The sequence below is a fragment of the Sinocyclocheilus rhinocerous genome, unplaced genomic scaffold, assembly GCF_001515625.1.
Source record: "Sinocyclocheilus rhinocerous isolate Xijiao unplaced genomic scaffold, SAMN03320098_v1.1 scaffold2256, whole genome shotgun sequence".
Lineage (NCBI taxonomy): Eukaryota > Metazoa > Chordata > Actinopteri > Cypriniformes > Cyprinidae > Sinocyclocheilus > Sinocyclocheilus rhinocerous.
In genome coordinates, this window is record NW_015657297.1 from 49396 (window position 1) to 64194 (window position 14799).

At 35.8% G+C, this 14799-nt stretch overlaps 1 protein-coding gene across 1 annotated transcript; it reads right to left on the minus strand.

The window, feature by feature from the left end:
* Positions 1–396: 396 nt before the first annotated feature.
* Positions 397–12340, minus strand: LOC107720951 (anoctamin-7-like). Its single transcript, XM_016528788.1, has 20 exons — positions 12335–12340; positions 11705–11841; positions 10701–10758; positions 10166–10276; positions 9749–9914; positions 8935–9025; positions 8767–8863; positions 8503–8646; positions 8256–8393; positions 8054–8152; positions 5300–5402; positions 5108–5219; positions 4976–5030; positions 4670–4767; positions 4417–4571; positions 2761–2768; positions 2548–2684; positions 1725–1815; positions 988–1107; positions 397–799 (listed from the first exon to the last, which is right to left on the minus strand). The coding sequence occupies exons 1-20, from the start codon at positions 12338–12340 to the stop codon at positions 731–733; spliced, it is 1995 nt and encodes a 664-aa protein (XP_016384274.1). The 3' UTR covers positions 397–730.
* Between the last annotated feature and the right edge of the window lie 2459 nt (positions 12341–14799).

Genomic DNA, 14799 nt, shown 5'->3' on the forward strand with positions numbered 1-14799 from the left:
GTCCTTTGAATTATAACTTAAGCTAACTTGTTTGACCATTCTTTTTTCTCCAAACTGTATATCAAAACAACAACAAGCAAATAACATAATTCGACCTTCTTTAATCATGTATGATCCTTTGACCAGCAGAGGGAACTACAGTTACATTCATCAGTGAAATGTGAACGACTGTGTCTCAATTCACTTACACTATGTGTAACCCCTCTCTCCCGGGTCCTCTCCGCCACACCTCGTCCTCACTCCGAGTGGGTCTCCGGCATGGGAGGCGGACGCACTAACAAGGAGGCTAAATGGCTGCAGCCTCTAGCGTCAGTCGCTAGTGCGTCTCTTGAGATCAGGGGAGTGAGGTTTACCTGCACAGCACCTACTTGCTGGCCTCCGTTACATATGCACTAGAAGCGGACGTTTGGATGGGACATTTCTATTTGGTCAGTTTTTTAATATATACGTATATAACCCAAGGATGTTCCGCATACTATTTTCAACATAGCATAATGTGAGACACAGTGGTTGATTCTTGTGTAATTTAAGACAGCGTTAAAATTAGGATGCAGGGTAGGTCTCTGAACCATTATTTTATAATGCCTTTAGAGTTCAGTTTACAAAATCATCTATACATATAGAGAATCACCTGCTTAGTATATAAAAAGCGTCAGATATCAGAGTGTCAGACTGTAGGTTTGTCTTCATGTTCTGTTCAGAGATGGACTGGAGGGAGACGAGATATTGTTCATAGGACTCTGTGTCGCAGCTCAGAGATTTGCCTCTCCTTCTCCTCCAGGACAGCTCTACTCAAAGACTGAGGAACGACATGAGGGGAAATATGTAATAAACACAGAAAAACACTTGCTTTAAAATTGCAAAATGCTTTAATTATTAGATTAGATTAGATTAGAATAATTATTGCTTGTTGTTATTATTATTATTAATTCTAATATATTTTTCATTACAATTGCATCCATCTATAATGGTCTATAGAAAACTCACCTGATTCTCAGCCAGTGCCTCTTTGGCCATGTAATGCTCTCGTTTGATCTTAATTTCCACCTCCTCGGGAATATCTGGCACCATCCAGTCAATAATACGCCCAATCAGGAGAACAACATGCTGGGGGAAAAAAAAAACATCATAAATTAAAATTGTGTTCTGTCTTCATTTTTATAATCATCTATATCAAATCGTAAGGCACTTTATACTAAAAAACAAAAAACATTTACAGTACATAAAATGTATATTATAAAACGGATAGTTCCGGTCCTTGATTCTGATTGGCTGAGCCACGTTCGAAGCTGACGTAAATTACTCTACAAACATACACCTTTGTTTACGTTTGCGTGTTGCTCAGCAACCACTTTGTTGCAACCACAACTGATTCTGAGGAACTACATTGTTTGGTGGAAGAATACTATTTTTATTAATATCATTACACTTTATTTGCTCTGTTTTATTTTGTGAAACCGTACTACGTATACGTCGTGCCTAACAACGCCCCTTAGCTGTTATAAATTCACTGTAAACCACGGCTTCTTGGGGCTTATTGCTTTATTACTTTTAGTAGTAATTTCATAATTAAATAAAATTACTACTAAAAGTAAAATACATTTTAAATACTGTACTAAATGTTTTTAGTATTAGAAAGTAACATCATGGACCCATTTTCAGAACAAATGTATGTGCAAAAATTAGAAAAGGATGTTTGTCCAAAATAATACTAGACCGTGCACCTCAAATATAATGACGAAACTCAGTCGAATGGCCAGCAAATTATAGTAATCTTGTGTGGGCTGTCCTTTATCATCTCTGAGGCCTCGATATCTGGAAAAAAAAAAAAAAAAACATACCATTAATCAGCCTCTTTGTCTTTACTAACCTTACATATCTCTTCTAAAGCGTTTTTGGAAAATCGCTTACCCCACCTTTAATGGTGTGATTTCCAGGTGTTTTATAGAGTGGTACATGTTTGTATGCACATTTAATTTTATAAAACACTACTACAAATATACATTATGATTCAGAGGTTTGGGCTCAGTAAGATTTTTTTTTTCCTTTTGTAAAGAAATTAATACTTTTATTTGGCATTAAATTGATCAAAGGTGACAGGAAAAACGTACTGTACTTTGTTACAAAAATCTCTATTTCGATCTCTATTCTATTTCAAATAAATGCTGTTCTTTCAAACTTTCTATTCGTCAAATAATTCTGAAAATAATATATAATGGTTTCCACAAAAAGTCAGCACAATTGTTTTCAACATTTATAATAATCAAAAAAGTTTCTCGAGCAGCAAATCAGCATATTATACTGATTTCTGAAGGATCACTGAAGACTGGAGTAATGCTGCTTTGATCACAGCAATAAATTACATTTTAACATATATTCAAATTGAAAACAATCGTTTTAAACATATCACAATATTACTGTAACAGTATTTTTATTAAATAAATGCAGTCTTGGTAAGCAGAAGAGACTTTTTTCAAAATATGAAACAATCTTACCAACTCCAAACTATGGAACAGTAGCGCATTATAGAAACAGTTTGATCTTCACCTGCATGTCATGTGTCTTTGGGTGAAGTTTGCAGGGGCTGCTGAGAGGGTGAAGTTGACGTATCCTCTCATGCTGCCTGTAATATAGCGATAAAAGAGCCGCGGCAGGAAATCAGACGTGAAGGCAATCAGGAAAGCCTGGCAAAAGAACAAGGCATCAAACAAGATATGCTGCCTGTCTAATTAACTTTATTTTGGACTGAAATCGTTGGACATCAAAAGCTGTAAATAAGCTAAAAATTCAGCGTTGATCAGACTAACAGTGATAGCAGGGCCAAGCAGAACACACTGTGAGACTGATCTAAGAAATGTGCCAAAGATGCACAGCAGGGTTGAGGAGTAACAGAGTTAAAATGGTTCAGTTTCAATTATTGAATGGATTACTTTGAATTTTACTGTCATTTGTTGCATTTAATATAATATATCATATACAATATTAGATTACTGAAGCGCATCATTCTATGTCAGCGATGCACATAAGTGATTTTGCACTGATCTCAGTATGAGCCATTATTAAAAGGACACTGATGGTTTTGTGAAATTAATGTCTAGTCAATAGAAACATTACGACATTTGACAAAAAGCCCTTAAAACAAGATAAACTTACTTGAGATGCAACACCGTCTAATTTTCTTCAGCTGTGTATACAGGGTTTCTGCAGGTTTTATAAAAGTAACGACTTTTTTAAATCAAAATTTTAATGGAACACATAAACGTAAAAGTCTAGGGAGCTGAAAATAGGTTGTATTAGCAACACTCCAGAGTTTAAAAATTTTTAAAACACGGTTTTGTTTGCGGAACGATGTATGTTATAATACATCGTGTACACTCACTAAACAAAGAGTGACAGAGACAGTGACAGAGCAGAGCCAATTCATAAAAGAACAATCAATTTGAAAGCCACCAAAATGTAGTTTTTGACATGATGGTAATATATATTGTTTCAAATGAGAAAAAAAAAAGCATACTATAAATGTAATCAAAATTAGAAGCCACAATAAGAATAAAACATAATAGGCCTACAACTTGGGATTTTAAACATGAAACTGGGACATTATAAATTATTTAATAAAATGACAAGATGACAAAGCACATAAACCAGTTTAAAGCAGTTCAGATGTGAATTTACTAATCTGACAGGGCATAAATACTGTTATCATAATAGCTGAAATGTCAGAGCCAATAAGCCACTGACTGGATGAAGTGTGGCCCTAATAGAATGAAGACCAGGATACTTGCATTCACTGAACAACAAGTAATAAAACAATATTTTTGTATTTAAAAAAATATATAACATGTATATATTATTTAATCAACAGAATATCTAATACATACAAATGTGTCTGATCATAAGAGATCGATCTTAAAATACATAAATTATTTGCATACATTTACATAGAGAGAGTTTGGGTCAGTACGATTTTTTTTTTTAAGAAATTAATAATTTTGTACCGAAAGAATGCATTAGATTTATCAAAAATTACAGAAAAAAAAGCATGGTTTCAAAAATCAGTTTCAAATAAATGATGATCTTTCAAATTCTCTATTAATCTGACATAGATGAAAAAAACATGTATCATAGTTTCCCCAAAATATTAAGCAGCACATCTGTAACATCGATAATAAAAAGAAATGTATTGTACATCAGCATATTAGAATGATTTTTGAAGAATCATGTGACACTGAAAACTGCAGTAATGATGCTGAAAAATCAGCTTTGCAGCACAGGAAAAAATTACATTTTAAAATATATCCCAAAAAATATAAATATATCCAGAAAGCAACTATTTTAACATATATCATATAATAACATAATATTTGTACATCTAAAATTCAGTCTAAATAAGATACAAGAGACATAAGGACTCACTCATTTCCAGATACTCATCGAACAGCCCCTCACACACCAGCAGCTGATAGTTTGCTTCCCATGGGCTGAGCTCTGGCTTGCTGTCTGGTTCATCTATCACCTCCTGACTGGGAGCTGGCTTCAGTTTCCTCCTGTGCCACCATGTCTTTAATTTACTGTTTGAAAGAGAGGGGTAAATCTCAGGCCTAATTCTTTATCTATAACAATGTGTAGACAAGCTCTTTAAGAAGATGCATTGAACATAAAGACCTACGGCAAGACAAATTCCTGGATGTTGCTGATGACCTGTTTGCCTACCATGATGACTAACAGCTCTTGAGCTAGTTCACTGAGACATCCAGAGGCACCACACTGCATAAAACAAGGACAGAACCAAGTTATTAAGTTATTAAATTAAGAGTTATTTATATTCCTGAATCTGCATATTTTGTCACATTTTATTTTTGTGGGGGAAATATTGCAAAATTGCGTATTTAGATATGGCTGACAGTGTAAATTGTGTTTTATTCCAACAAGTGAAAAGGTAGAAGTGTTGCTTTCCAACAATGTAAACACTTACATCCTCATTTCGGATTCCTAGGAGTGTGTTATAGTTACCAGGGTATCCAACAAACCTGTAGAACAGATCAAATATTAGATGAATATTGAATCTTCATACATATTCATTCATTCGTACTGCATAGCTACCCACCTGCCCTTGAAAAACGCAATGTAAACAGGAGATGAGTAGAAGTTGACAAACTGGAAGATGAAGACCTTGAGAATGAACGCGTCTTCATATTTGGTCTGGGTGCGGTGCATTTCTAATAGAAGGAAGTGGATAATACTTTGTTGTTGCGTAAAGAAACACCTAAATAGTACGTGTAAATATAAAATAGCTTACCCCATCGTGTCAGAATTTGGGCCAGGTAAGTGTAAAGCCGTGACAACAATAGAATAACCAGCAAATTTAGCATAGAACCAGTAAGGCTAGCTATCCTTCCAGCCTATGGGGTGAAAAAGCTCTCTTAGTAAGCAAAATATTATGTAAAAATTGTGCTGCAATATCTGATCTAATCAATGGTTATTTTACATCAACTTTAAACGTTAGCGACAACTTTTCAATTATAGTAGGTACAATCTAGCTAGTCCAAGCTAGTTGGCTAATCTGGCTAATCTTGAACGAGAAACCTAGCAAATTTACTACATTCCAAGACCCTTTGCTATACTCCATTCTCCTCTACTGTTTAATGGTTGCTTTGCCATTCCTACATCTAGGCAGGTTTGGAACTTTTGCATTGTGGAGCATTGCTTGTGAAAAAGAAGAACAGGAAATTCCTGCAGAGGGCAGTGCAGTGTGGTTGCTGAGATGGAACCTGTAAGGGTGTGTTTCCAGGGGGGAACAATAAAATGGTGCACCTCTAATGCCGAGTTCACACTGCACGATTTTAGCCTGATTTTTCACTCGCCGACACGATCCAACGAGTTTGAAAATCGTGCAGTGTGAACGCGGCATAAGAGAACATGGAGGTGAAAAGTTTGGAGAAGGTCTTCATTGACAAACGAAGGACTTTCACCCATACAGCTCAAATTCAACCCTGAAGACGCAGCTGGTATGAACATTGTTAACATTTTCATCTGTGTTGATGTCAAGTATCAACTTTGAAGTTGTGAAATGTCAGTATTGTGTTTAAATTATGTGGATTTTGTTTGATGGAATTTGTTACAGTGCTGATCGATGCTAAGTTTGATGTTTGATTTATGTTGAAATTTGAGAACAATTACATGATTTGAAAGGTTTAAGTTTGTCGACATTATAGTTTATGTTATAAATGAAACCCATTTATTTGATCTGCTTTAATTGACTATAGTTAATATGTTGATGTTGAATTCAATGGAACGTGAAATATTAGCTTAAATATCTTCATTTATATTAATGCATATTTTGAGTTTGTATCTATTTTTAAAGGTTATCAACCTTCTGCTACTGCAATTACAGCTACTGTGCTGCTTCTACTATCAGCCTTTGCAAGAAGAAGAAAAATAAAAACAGTAAAGATGAGTTGTCCTCTTGCGTCCTTCAAAACTTAAAAGCCGTTTATCAAGTTTGGGCAGAGCTGAATGGGAAAACCTAAAAAACTTGACAAACACTACAATTCAATAATTTAGAGTACTTCAAATCTTAAATATATTTTTAAAAACTGTACTTACAGATAACATCATTTTAATGACCCACCCTTGGAGGGATTTGAGTGCCTCCATGACTCCTGGTAAGGTCTCCCTGGGTCAGAATGAGTCAGAACAGTGAGACCCTGGCCAAAAGACCAGAATAGGGATACCAGGGCCCTCTTCTGGAGCCAGGCCTGGGAGAGGAGCTCGCAGGTTGCCATAAGGACCTTGGTTGAGTAATATGGAATGTGACCTCTCTGGTGGGGAAGAAGCTGGAGGTTGAGAGTTACCAGCTAGATATAGTTGGCCTCACTTCTATGCACAGCTCTGGCTCTGGAACCAAACTCCTGGATAGAAGTTGCGCTCACTCCTTATTTGGAGTCACTTAGGGTGGGAGGTGCCGAGCAGGGGTGGGAATACTCACAAGTCCCCAACTCTGCTTCACTGTGTTGGAGTTTAGCCTGGTAGACGAGAGGGTCCACTAACTACAACTTTGTGTCATTGGAGGGGAAGGCTCTGACTGTGTTTTGTCTTTACACACAGAACCACAGATCAGAGTGTCTGTCTTTCTTGGAGGTCCTGAGTGGGGCCCTGGAAGGCATACCACCTGGTGAAGAACAAGCTACAACTCCCCTTCAGTAGCCTGGTGGAGGAGTTCATGGTTTCTCGAGCGGGAGAGGTGATGCTGTACAGAGAATCCACTGACACCAAAGCTTCTTCAGCTGGTATAGATGTGAGGACAGGTAGGAACTGGAGGGCCTAGGAGGCAGTTGACCACAGTGTGCTGGTGGGGATGTTATGAGCCCAATTAATGGAAACACCAATCACCATTATGGTGACTTCAAATGAAACAAACGTTAGATTTAAACACCTGTTAATTCTCAATAAGAAATTATGTAGACCTCTAACATCAAGTCAATCTGATTAGTAATAAGTGAAGCTGGAAATGCTGTTTGTGGAGTTGTTTAATCCTCCTCTGCTGAGATCTTCAGAGATTTAATGTCTTTTATCTTCAGCTGATTTAATCTAAGGCTGTGGCTGCAGTCAGTTGTTGTTGTTGTGTTTCTGTTTGTCTCTTTTTTTCTGTTCTCTTCTTTCCTTCAGTGATTTTGCTTGTTAACAAGCTTAGACAAGCTGAGAGGACTCTATAAATAATATATGAAGATTTTGTGCCTCAGAAAAGGTCCAGTGTGGTTTTTCTTTGCTCTTGGCTGACATGTGGCATTGCTATGGCCTGCTTTTGGCCCAGATCTGGCAAACAGGAGGGGTCTGCCCAAGTGCCATCATTCCACGCTACATGTGGGCCAGATCATCATTCCACATGTGCCAGATGTGGGCCGGATCTGGGCCGACACTATGTTGCTATCTGGGAATCTAAAAGATGCCTGAGCAACAGTCACTTCATAAACTTTATTCCCTATGTAGATAATTTGTTCAGGTATCACAAGATAATTTGGTCAGGTATCAAAAGAAATAGAAAGAAACTTACTGAAAATATGAAGAAGGCATTCTGTGATCTGTAGATAATGATGCTTAGGATGGTTCGATACAGGATAATGGCTATTAGGAATATCAAAACGATGGCAATCTGCAAGCACAAGGAATAAAATTGAATCATGATAATGATTTTGAAATTTTTGGGATTACTGAAGATTTCTCAACAGTTGTGAGATGGAAATCCATTGACTAACCATTAGAATGATGACCATGTTACCAGTTAGAGTACGACTCAGTCGTTGAGTCTCTGGAAAATAGGGCTCTTCAGCCCCAGTGACAGGATTACGAACCGTCATGGGCGCCAGTGCTGTGAATTCTGGTCTTGGCCTCTCCTAACATCAGAATGGAAATATTATGGAAAGCAAAAGAGGTAAAGCATTGCTCAAGTTTGAGGACTAGTAAATATTAAAGGTTAAGACACTTTGTAACCAATTTAATCACCTCTATTTCCTCAAATTCGGAGCAGTCCCATCGGTGGGAGAGTATGGAGCTTGTGCGTTTCCAGTACTCCAGGAAGGTGACGGCCCACAGAGACATGAATATACTGAAGAACACAGTTCCTCCATTGTCAAATAGCAAGCCTGCCTATTGCAAATTTATGAACAAGTATTTTAAGAACAAAATGTGATCGCTAGTTCGCAGGGAAAGTTATTTTTAGCTTATTTAAAATGCTATAAATAATTTAAAAACTTGTAGGAATGTCACCTTATAAGTATAGCAGATGCTGGAGAGGTTCCAGTAGCTGCAGATGTTGCATAGCGGACACTTGACAAAGGTGTCTCCACTGGTGCACAGCTCTTCTCTGTGGGGTCAGAATCAGTGCTAGGTCAGCAACATTATTAATGTTATTAACAATTCTGTGATAATACTCACGCTGCCACATCAGTTACCACCAGCCAGATACCAAACAGAAATATTATAAAGCCCACTACTGCTGCTGGTAATAACCAGCCTGTGTAGAAACCTACAGACAAGAGAAATAAGGACAGAAAGTTAGTCATAGCCTGTTCCCTTTCAGTCGGTCACTCTCGATGTCACGTCGGTCACCGGCGAATTGGGATCCCAATTCGTCGGTCACCGACATGACGTCTCGGTTCCCTCCTTCAGGGAACGAGGGTTACATACGTAACTGAGACGTTATGATGAAAACTGTAGAGTGTTTTAGTTAACAAACTTTTTGTTACATTTTTACTTTACATGTCTTTTTTTTTATTTTTTATTAATTCGTACTATTTATAGTAACACTTTGCATCAACTAACATGAACTAATAAAGAGCAACACATTTGTTACAGCATTTATTCTTCTTTGCTAATGTTAATTAAAGTTAATGAAAACACAACTGTTCATTGTTGTTTCATGTTAGCTCAAACCCATTAAATAATATTAACATATATAACTTTTTATTTTAATTATGTTTTAGTAATGTCGAAATAACAAATAAAAAATGCTTAAAAAGTATTTCCATCCTTAGTTCAATGCAATCAATGTAATTAACTAATGTAACACTATTATAAAATGTACTTATGATAAACTATGTATTATACAAATAAATAAATAATAATAGTAATAATAGCAAATAAATAACATTATAAAATAATATAATAACAAAAAATATAATAGATACAAGATAAAACATGTTTACATGTTTTATGTCTTGGTATAAACTAAATGTATGTTCTGCCTTACCCAACCATGCAAAGTAAAGTGCTATCTTCTCGCCAAAGTATTCACGAATGTGATCCAGAGGTTGGTACTTCCTCCAGCAAGCCCAGCGAGCCCAGTAATGATGCAGGATCTGTCTCATGTTGAGAGACTGTGGATCTACTGGAGTCTTCGGCATCTCAGATGGACCCTAATGAGAAGAACACAAATCATCAGCTGTTCAAAATCAACATAAAACAGTGCATGCATAGACTATACAACGATTGTAAACATGCAGAAAATGCATTAAGAATGAAGGAACATGCATAAAGAGAGATCAGTTTGATTTCATGCTGGCTTTAAGTAGTGCTGCATACATATGTAAACAAAGAGAGAAACACACATAATTGGTGTGTTTGTTAAGGTAATGTTCAGATAGTATGTGGAAGACTCTTACAGTACCTCATGTAAAGGAAAAGCAGCAGTGAGAACATGCTCACTAACCAGCCTGCCAATGCCAACCTCCCCTCTCTTCAACGATCCATATGGAGTCCTGGCTAATATCTCATACAGCTTTCCAACAAGGAAATTACAGAAAACGGACAGATCAGTGTGAACAGCTTAACAGAGAAAGAAAAATAATTTTGTCCATTGTACAGACATTAATAGTGCACTAAGTATTTTTTTGTACATGTAAGAAAACGAATAGTGCTTTTTATTTCATGTCAGTGCCTACAAAGCTGATATATGCTATGCATCATGGTTGTCCTTGCAGAAAATCTGTGAAATACTACCAGTGTGTGAAATAAATGAATCACGGGTGACAAATATGCAAACATGCTTGTGAATCTTTCTACATTGGATTTGGTAGTGCTAACTTTCACGCAATGCTGCATCTAACCCTAACCCTAAAGCTCAAGCCTTCTCGTATCACTTAGCAAAAGAAACAAATTCTTAGTGCACCTTAAATTTCAGGAAAAAAATGCTCAAAACTCACTATCTGGTGCCTCTGTGTGGTCTTGAAAAAAGTGTCCTTGTTTTCATGACCAAGAAACCTAAAAGCAGCATTAAACAAGATAACGTATTCTAGTAAACACTCTCTTTATAACAGTGTATGTTCATGCAAAAGCTTGATTCGAAATGCACAGTAAAAATAGTACAGTAAAAATGCACAGTAAAAAAGATATTTACACATGAGACCTCGCATCTCACATGTGAGCTCTTCACAAAACAATAAAAATTTTTCACAAAACTTTTGAAAAAAAACAAAACTTTATTAGGGCAAACTTGCTGGTTGTGTTGAAAATGTCAATACATTATATTAGTTATATTTTAACCAATAATATTACTTTTTATTTAACAAAAAAAAAGTTTTAATATAATTTAACCCCTGGGCCACAAAAATGCACAAAATTGTTGGTAGGTGTGTGTGAGTAAATATATGGGTCACGTGACACAGCAAGCACTTTGCATAAGTGTGTGTTGGGAGTGTGTGATGTGTTTGTCTTTAAGGAGGTGCTGACTCTCTGCAAACACTAAAGTGTATGAACCGCATGTTACATGACAGGCTCAGATCCTCTTTGTCAAGCACACAGGGTTTGGATACATGTTTTACTGTTTTTTAAGCTTACTTCCTTTGTTCACAAAACACCGACTTGTTAAACTGTGTAGAGGTGCATATTCTTGAAGTGGGGCTGTCAATAGTTTTCCTCCACGTATTTGTATGCAAATTTTGGGGTACTGCATAAAAAAAAAAAAAAACATTGGACGGAAATGCAAGATGCGCATAAAATCTTAAAATACATATAAAAATGCATGTGCTCAGTTGAGGTAGATCATTTTTTTGTTTTTTCGGTAAGAACACATGCACATAAACTACGATGGGATCACGTTCACTATGAGTTTAATTTGTAAACTTTGGATGGAAACATGACTAATGTTCATTTGATGACCAGTAGCACCCTAAAAGAGAAAGATGTTGTCCTTTTTTTGGATCAGTACCTCTCTAGTTTATTGCTGCGGAACTGGCAGGTGTAGTAGTCCGGTGGAAGGTTGGGAACATCTTGTTCCATTATGTTTGGGATGTGCAGTTTTTCTAGGATCTTCTCAGACCAGATTGATATTGGAGTTGTCACAACCTGAAAACACCCAATAGAGGAGGACAGTAAGATATTGAGTATATAATTTACTTTATGATATAAAAGATCAGGTACGATTTACCTGTAATGGCACTCGAAGACTGATCTCCTCGGCATAATAACACAGAACATTGCGGGGGCGCACTCAGAAGGACATAAGTAGTCTTTGTTTTTCCCTGCACAACCTCTTTCTGAGACACATTCACAACAGGAGAAAGACATTACATTAGATCAGGGGCTCTCAACTATGGTCCTCGAGGTCCATTTTCCTGCAGCGTTTAGCTCCGACCTTAATCTGCATTAGAAAGTGTTCTTTCAGACAGTTTGGTTCAGGACACCTAAAAAGATCTGATTTTGGTTCTTTAAAAGGGCATTTAAGTGTTGATGCTTCTTTAAATACACTGTAAAAATTTACTGTAAATTTACAGTAACTTACTGGCAATTTTGGTTGCCAGTAAGACTGTATATATAAAAAACACAGGCAGTTGTGTACCTCCATGCTCCCGTAGGTTTGTTCAGGATGGTCCGAGAGGGCGATAAGCGTGGTGCTGTCCTCCACTAAATTCTTCTTCCTTTTCATCATTACCCCAAAACAGCCAGTTTACCTCTGTGTTTTCTGACCGCCAATCTGAGAATCCTCTGCCCCTCTTTAAAACATGGTGCAATGATACAGTTATTATTTTGTAATAAAGAACCAAAAATACAAAATCTGGCATGTACACTATATTGGACAAAAGTTTAAAATAATCAAATTTTTTCAGTGTTTTAGAAAGAAGTCTCTTCTGCTGCATTTATGTGATAAAAAATATGTGATAGTAAATAAAGCAAAATTGTGAAATATTATTACAATTTTTAAAAAAATATTTCCATGTGAATATATTTTAAAATGTAATTTATTTCTGTGATGTAAAGCTGAATTTTCAGCATCATTACTCCATTCTTCAGAAGTCTTTCTAATATGCTGATTTGCTGCTTATTATGATATGCTGATTATGTTGAAAACAGTTGTGCTGATGAATATTTTTTATAGAAGCCATGATAGAAACCTTTTTTTTTTCCATGATGCTTTGATGAATAGAAAATTCAAAAGAACAACATTTATTTGAAATAGAAATCTTTTGTAACATTATAAATGTTTTACTGTCCCTTTTTAACGTCACTGCTGAATAAAAATACTAATAGGCTGTCTCCTTTATCAGCATATTATACTGATTTCTGAAGGATCATGTGACTCTGAAGACTGGAGTAATGATGCTGAAAATTCAGCTTTGATCACAGAAATAAATTGCATTTTACAAAGCATTCACATACAAAACAATTATTTTAAATTGTAATAATATTTCACAATATTACAGTTTTTTTACTGTATCTTTGATCAAATAAATGCAGCCTTGGTACTTTTTAAAAATATTACAAATCTTAATTATTCCAAACTTTTGACTAGCAGTTTAAAATACTGTAAGGATCGATCTGTTTGGTAATTTCAGTATAGTTTTGAGGTACGTAAATGGTCTTGGGTCAAATAGAGCATGAGGGTCAAATAGTTCTCACAATAAATGTGTACATAAATCTGAACATCATTATGTAGATAAAGTGAGATGACTAATTAATGAATACAGAAGAGGAAACACTGAGCATAAAATGACCCAATTAAAGATGCGCACTGTGTACTTAGAAAAGCTCCCTAAACAGCCTGGGTTCCCTGAGAGAACCATCATACACAGTACAAACAACAGTACAAACACTTACATAAACACTAATATATTCCATATAACTGGAAGAATTAGAATGACAAAATCTATGAGTGTTACTGCATTTTAACAAAATATGAAATCACATGGCATTAAACACTCTCTTTCAGTTATTAATTAAAAAATCACATCAATTCATGCCTAATCAAGCATGCTCTCTAGCCTCCGACCTCCTGTCAACTATGTCTAACAGTTGTTTTCTGGGTTATCTGGCATCTCATCTCTCTCTTTCTCTCTGCTCACCTGTAGTTTCCTTCCTGGATCTCTCTCTCTTCTCCTCCTCTCTGCATTGGTTGACCGTTGCAGCCCCAGTGTGAGTGCAGCGCTCACCAATTAAACAGTCTGAGGGGCAAATCTGGGTCAGGTGTCTCACTAATGCATGTTTTAACATATTACATAATTTCATTATTTCAGGAAGTTGATCCTGCCTAAGTAATGTTAAAAACTAAATAGATTTTATTACTAAATGGATTGTGTAGTATGAGGTGTTATAAAGAAATAATAATAATAATAATATAAACTAAAATTAACAAACATTAAAAAATGTAAATTAAAAATGTTGCTTTGTCAACTCACTATTATTGTTATTATTATGATTATGATTATTATTGTTATTCATTGCACATCATAAAAGTTCTTTATAACATCTTTTAATTGTTTACAACATAAAACCTGGTCTAAATCAGGATTTCAGTAATATCAATGTGATTTTTGAACACCATTGTGTTTTGGAGTCAATGCTTAAAAATAAAATAAAATAAAATATCTCCCCATATTTGTATTTATTCATAATACACTTTAATTAAAACTACCTAAAAATAATATACAGAAGCAGGTGCTTATATAACTCAGATACAAACTGTAAAGGTTTTTAAACTTTCTGACAAGGCTTTGTCAAGCCAACATTCAAAGTTGGAGGATTATATAAGCTTTACTGACAAACATCAAGGAAAGTCTGAGGGGATTTGGGGGATTTTTTGAACATCCACTACATAAAAAACTAAATCAGATCAGTTAGAAAAGATGAAGGAATTATCACCAGAAAAGTACAATGAAAGCATATGGGATTTGGGGATTTTCTGCTGCAGGATAATTTTAGTGAATGAAGCTTAGGTTACAGTTCAAAATGTTGGTGTCAGTTTATGAAACAGCATGTTTCCTTTCTCAAGAAAGCTTTGTCAGTGCAGCGTAAACATTATTTCAGTTA

Excerpts from the sequence above, each read along its gene's own strand:
- LOC107720951 (XM_016528788.1), bottom strand. Across the intron at positions 9,026-9,748 it reads ACTTTACTTTGCATGGTTGG|GTTTCTACACAGGCTGGTTA; the intron begins GTAAGGCAGAAC and ends TCTTGTCTGTAG. Across the intron at positions 8,153-8,255 it reads ACATGGTCATCATTCTAATG|ATTGCCATCGTTTTGATATT; the intron begins GTTAGTCAATGG and ends TTGTGCTTGCAG.